The 6,664-nt window shown below is 40.1% G+C and overlaps 1 protein-coding gene across 1 annotated transcript; it reads left to right on the plus strand.

Annotated features, from left to right (window-relative positions):
* Nucleotides 1-142: 142 nt before the first annotated feature.
* Nucleotides 143-6,362, plus strand: lsm3 (LSM3 homolog, U6 small nuclear RNA and mRNA degradation associated). The gene is made up of 4 exons (XM_039798881.1): nucleotides 143-280; nucleotides 3,228-3,338; nucleotides 3,717-3,812; nucleotides 5,557-6,362. Exons 1-4 carry the CDS (start codon nucleotides 260-262, stop codon nucleotides 5,635-5,637), a joined length of 309 nt encoding a protein of 102 aa, XP_039654815.1. The 5' UTR covers nucleotides 143-259; the 3' UTR covers nucleotides 5,638-6,362.
* Nucleotides 6,363-6,664: the final 302 nt, after the last annotated feature.

A 6,664-nucleotide genomic window follows, 5' to 3' on the forward strand; every position in this document is an offset into this window, starting at 1 on the left:
AATGATTGCTATTTTTTTTCACCACTGCATCAGTCATTTTGTTTGGACATTGCTTTCAGTACATGCAAACAGGTGTTAACACTATACTTAACCGAACAAACACTGTTCGTTGCTATAATTATCCGTCAGGTTAATACAGGAGTAATTATTTGCCAACAAAAGTGCAGGCCCGTCCCATGGCCTGTTATTAAAATCGCGTGTTTTTACGGACCTGGCAACCCCCGTACCGGTCAAGCCACACGACGCAGACTCAAACCCAATGGCGGACGAAGTTGAGCAGGTTGGTGCAGCAGCGGCAAATTGTACAGTTATTCCTTAACACAGCGTGTGTATACTTATCGTGAAAGCAGGCCAGTAGATAGTTTTGGTTGTGTGCATGTTTTAGTGGGATTAACGTGTCCCTTTGTTTGTTTTCCTCTGGTAATAGCGGGGAGCGGCCTGTCAAACAAGCTAGCTAAATTAGCCCGGATAGCATGTAATGCTACCGTCAAAATGATAAAACGTGTTTGATTGGCGGTGCTGTTTTGTTGACCAGTCAGAGCTAAAACGGCTTAATATAGGACAGCACAATGTTTCACTTACGTTTTCTTTTTTGTTTGATGTGTTGTTGGGATAAAAACTGGTTAATGGAAGACACTGCAGGTAAATATGGAAACTATTTCAACAGATACAACCAAGAAACGTCCCCAGTTGAATAACGTAAACATTTAACGTTACTTAGCTATCTACGTTAAAGGCAACAGTCTATTGTATTACATGTTTTTTAAGTAACGTACGTTTAAATTAGGAAATGACGCATTTTCTAATACAAAATGCCCTTGTTTGCATAAATTTCCAGTACAGAAATCTAAAAAAAAAAGAGATTCCCTATCACTCCATATATATATATCAGAAAATACGGTCAACAGCCATACACAATCTGTTTACGTTTTAGGTATAACATCTTACATAAATCAGGCTATGAATGATAAATGAACAAGCCCATCTGTAAAAACCTTCAGAATAGGCTATAGACCTATGGTTTTATTTCAGTTAGCCTAATAGCTGGTTTGATTTGCATTGAGAGATGATCTTATGTAAAGTACCCCATGCCAATCTGTAGGTATGGTGAAGGCTATGTGAATATGTGGGGCTATTTTAATTCCAAAGTCCAAGGGAACTTTATCAGGATGCATAGTATCCTGGATCCATGAAATAACTGGCCTTTAAAAAATAAAAATCTGCCTGCCTGTTTATGCTTAAAAATTCTGTTAAATTTAGTTAAAAATTATGCCCCCTGTATTTTAAGGAGGAACATTTGTTTATTTACGATATACATTATTCATTCACAAAGAAAATTGGTGTCCTTAAAGGTTGGATTTTTCCTCATTTTTTTATTTAAGGCATTAAGATCAATTTCCAAAAGATGATTTTTTTATTCCTTTTTTTTTAGTCAACTTTAGCATGTATTCAATTATACTAAGCACTGTATCTATGTTTAAATATGCACTAAGGCCCAAAACCAAAAGTTAGCAATAGATAATATTGATTGTATTGTCTCCCCTTAAACAATTTTAACGTTGGATCTGGATTTTATTTTTAACCGGAGACAGATGTGTCTATAGAAATGTAGAAAACGCAGTGAGGTCTGTAGTGAAGAACACAATATAATCTCACCGACTTTTCACCACAGCTGCATCTGTCCTCCCAGTGTCGTGTCAGTTTTCATTAGTTAGGTCTGATTTGCTTACTCTAAATCTCAGACGCATGGCGTTTCAAAGCAGAATTAGTTACGTTTTTAACTGTACCACAATTAACTGAAAACGAAAACAGTTGCAAGACTTTCCTCCCAACATGCCACGCGTTGCTCCCCAAACCTTTTCTGCCAATGTAATGCAAGATGACCCAAAAGGTTTGGGTTTGGTTTGTAAAATGTTGATGGACAAGCCCAAACTTGTCTGTTTGGTGTGCATTAGAGTTGTTGAAATTAATCAAATGATCGGTGCATCGAATCGTGGACATGGATGATGCTGCATCGATAATCGGCAGGCTCATAATCAATTATTTCTGTTGACAATTTAATGTAGGCCTAACAACATTTCGGTTTACATAGTCTGTTATGTTTTGCACATTAAGGAAGTGCCATGTGCTGTAGATTTATGTATCCAATTTATTTAGTATTAGAGCACTGCAGAATGTTTAGTTTTTGAAGCTTGAAAAGCTATGAATTAAATATCCTACATGGCTTTAATAGAAAAATGTATTTGACGCATCGTGATGCGAGAAATCGAATTGAATCGCTGACATGATAATCGTAATCGAATTGGGAGATCAGTGAAGATTCACACCTCTAGCGTGCATGCTCAAAGTTAGAAGCTGTAACACAAACGCACACACACACACACACACACTTCTTCCCCTCCTCAGGTATCTGGTGTTGCTCCTCTCATTACAGATCTTCTGCAGCTTCTCCACTGTCAGTTATTTTTCTCCCATGGACGCAGTGAAATTTTTGCTGCTGGCTGAATTCCCTCTTTGAATAAGTGAAATTGTGTTACAGCTCTAAATTTTGCACCAAGCATTTCACCAGCTGTAGCCCCAGTGTGTGCCTCTCATTTACTTATCATATTAGAGTCACCGAGCTAAGCAAATGAAAGAATGTAAAAAAAATCCCTTGTGATATCAAAAAAAGTTATCAAAGGGCTTGTTTAAAGGTGCTGTAGGTAGGATTGTGAAGATCCAGGACTTAGCCAAAGAATTTGAACATCGACAACTTCTCAGTCCCTCCTCCCCTTTCCGCTAAAGCCCAAAACGGCCTCCTAAGCCCCTCCCCCCACAAGAGAGAATAAATGCGTGTGCATGAGCAGTGATTGACACACAGTTAGACCCCCCCCCCCCAGCCCTGATTGGTGCATCTGAACAGGGAGCGGTGGATTTTTGCAAATCACACTACAGGCTGTAGGTGGTGCCAGAGGAGCTGGATTTTTGTTTAATGGCCTGCTTCATGTAGTTCTACTGGAACATAGGGTCAGTTTCAGCAAATATGACAGAAAGTTAGTTTTATCAGTCTTACCTACTGCACCTTTAACCACACTTATCTCTGTTTTGGAAGGTCATTCCAAAATCCCAAATGGGTTTACCCACCTCATTGAATTGTGGAAGCAGCAGCGCATTTCTTTTGGTCTCTGAAGTTGTTGAAATCTGCATCTGTCATAGGTCTAACTAATGTCCTTTTATGTGCGCTGCAGCAACCGAGTACCAACACGGTTGAGGAGCCACTCGATCTGATCAGACTCAGTCTAGATGAGAGGATCTACGTCAAGATGAGGAACGACCGGGAGCTCCGTGGCCGACTGCACGTAAGATTCACACCCAGCGTCCGCTTACACTGTACAAATAAAACACTGAAACGTGGCCGGTTAGCTCAGTTGGTAGAGCGGGCGCACATGTGGAGAGGTTTATTCCTCGACGCAGAAGGTCCAGGGTTCGAGTCCGACCTGTGAGGGTTATCCTGCATGTCCCACCCCCTCCCTCTCTCTCCCCTTTCACATCTCACCTTTCCTATCTAATAAAGGCAGAAATGCCCCCCCAAAAAACACTGAAACACCTAGAAAGTGTGTGGTTATAGTGGGTTTCTACATTTTAGAGGAGCAGGCCAGACCTTTTTTTTTATGCTCTTGTAAGCTTTTGTCTGCACTTCTCCCAGTTAATAATTGTGTTGTTTTTTTTTCTCCCAGGCCTACGATCAGCACCTGAACATGATCCTGGGTGACGTGGAGGAGACGGTGACGACGGTGGAGATTGATGAGGAGACTTATGAAGAACTGTACAAGGTACAGCATTCCTCATTTCTTCTTACTGAACAACTGCTGCTGTGGTCGTCTCGGCTCCTACACTAGTCTGGGCATCCTGAGCTTTCCATGAAACGATAGAACGATGCTGCTTTACTACAATATTCTACTTTAGCAACATCGTTCTACCTCCAAAGTAGCATTTTAAAATGCATACTGTATGAGAATATGCATTTGATCTACAAAATGCTATACATTTGTAGTCCCCTTATTGAAACGATAGGCCCTTGACATGTGTAGAAAGAGTATTTGGTTTTTCCAAGGAAAAAGGACCAAAAAAAAATCAAATCTGAATGAACATTTGACATTTCATTTTTTTATGGTGGCAGTGCTCCCTGGTAGACAAACTATTACTTATCAGTTCATATTTACACTGACACGGGTATATCTGCAATAAGCTAATATTGGCTGATAGACAGTATAGCGTTGGCCTATTTATCAGCCTAGCTCTATTACAGAGGTCCATAATACTATGACAGAAGATTGGAAAAAGATTTTCTGAAAAGTTAAGTCATTACTACAATGCTACAAAGTCCTCATTAAAATATAAAGCATATCTGCATTCATCCTTAAGATAACCAAGTTTCCTTGTTGTCAGGCTTGAAACCAAAGTCAAGAAAAAAAAAAAAAAGCTTGAACCTGCACTTTCATATGGCTCTTTGTAGCTTTGCTTATTTAAAGCTAATGGACTTGCACTTACTACTTGTTGTCTGGAGTTTGAACCTTCACAGTTGAAAGCACTATGCTAAACGCATCTTGTTGCCATGTAAGGGCCCTGTTCATGTTGCTCAGACATTTTAATTGCATTTTGTGTCTGTTAAGAGGCACAAAGACACTCTTTATCTTATGCCCCCATAACTGCCGTTTTAGCTGAGTGGGAGCTCTCGGCATTAGCTGCAGCAGCTCCGTGTTGCTAGCACCGATTCGGCTCGTTTTTTTTGCTATCGACAGTACTCGTGTACATATAGCGATCAAGATTAACGTAAAAATTGCCCGGAGTTTTCCTTTAATTGTGAGCGTCAGCTAAATGACATGTAATGTTTGTAACACAAACACACACAAACACACACACACACACACACACACACACACACACACACACACACACTGTGTTTACACATGTGGAAATAATACATATATTCTTACTTTTCTCTGTTAAATACATTTTTAGATTGACTAGCCAGACCCACATCAAGATGTTGGGTCTGGGAACTCACCATTGGCAGGGCTCAATCCGAGGGGCGGGATAAACGGTTGTCTTTCAAATTCCCTCTGCACGCTACAACCAGGCAGAGCAACGAAGAAGGCGCCGTAGTCGGATTAGAATGACTTCAGTGCCGTTCTTTGTTCTTTTCTCAAAGAAAAGCTTAACTCAAAGTCCAAAGCCGATTCCAAAGACCGCTGTTCGCCGCCAGCAGCAGCAGCAGCCATCTTCTTTGTTTTCAAGTAGCAGGGAATTCACGCGGAACCGTCGCAACTCTGCCGTTATTATGTTAAGCCCGCCCACTGACTCTATACACGATGTCATTGGCCTGACTAGAGTTTAGTTTTTCCAGCTCGCAAGCCAATGGAGAGTTGCTGGACGACCCTGCCTGCAAATGATATTTGCTGCCGCTAGGGTGCGTCTAGATTTCAAGGCTAATTTTTGGAGGTACTTTTATAGAACCCTTTTGAGAATTTGTGGCTCATCGTTGTATAGTAATGGCATGCTTTTGTGTCTTTTTAGTCAACCAAGAGAAACATCCCCATGCTGTTTGTCCGAGGAGACGGCGTTGTCCTCGTAGCTCCGCCCCTCAGGGTGGGCTAACCCTGACCACTTCCTGGTGCCGAGGAGTTTGCCGTTTGTGACAGCTGGGACTTCCTTTTGTCGGGCTGCAAGGATATAAACCATGTTTTGACTCGAGGCAAAAAAAAGAGGACTCTGTTTTGGACGAAGAGGGCCTATTTTTATTTTTTTAGTTTTCATTTAGGCAAATTATTATTAAATAGATTTTGCCATTATGGGTGATTTCAGGCCACCTGGGTATTTCATTTGATTTCCATCAGTAGAGCAATTAATACATCCCCGCCGGTTTAGTTGTAAACCAGAAAAATGTAATATTAGTTTTAATGACTGGAATTACTCTTATTACCAGTCTTTACGAGTACCAGAGCCAGCTTCAAATGTCTCATCATGGTTTTAAGAAGCTGAACTGCTTCAGATGTGTACATCAACTTGTGGCTTGATTGAACAGACTGAGCAGAGGGCTTTTATTTGATTTCTTTTTTTTATATATTTTTTTCTTTTTAAATTTCTCAAGTGAAATTTATGTTGGTTCTAAGCAAAGGTCTTGCAGTTACTCCAAACCCATGACCTGTGAGTATTTGGGAAGTTTGAGTTTCTTTGGGACGGTTTTAGTTCAATTTTTTTTTTTTTTATACATATTATTTTTGTAGCGTTTGTGGGACTTGGGAGTACATCATGCTCGGATGTGTAAAGATGTGTAAGGATTTGGTTTTCGGTAACTTAAATAAAAAAAAAGGTAATTCTTGCATGGTTTTTGGATTCTTCAATTCTTGTGTAAACTAACTAGAGCTGCAACGATTAATCGATTAGCTGTCAACTTTTAAATTAATCGCCAACTATTTTGATAATCGATTAGTCGGTTTGAGTCATTTGTTTAAGACAAAAGTAAAAAATTCTCTGATTCCAGCTTGTTAAATGTGAATATGTTCTAGTTTCTTCTCTCCTCTGGGACAGTAAACTGAATATCTTTGAGTTGTGGACAAAACAAGACCTTTGAGGACGTCTTCTTGGGCTTTTCGGAAACACTGATCCACATTTTTCACCATTT

The sequence above is a fragment of the Perca fluviatilis genome, chromosome 4, assembly GCF_010015445.1.
Source record: "Perca fluviatilis chromosome 4, GENO_Pfluv_1.0, whole genome shotgun sequence".
Lineage (NCBI taxonomy): Eukaryota > Metazoa > Chordata > Actinopteri > Perciformes > Percidae > Perca > Perca fluviatilis.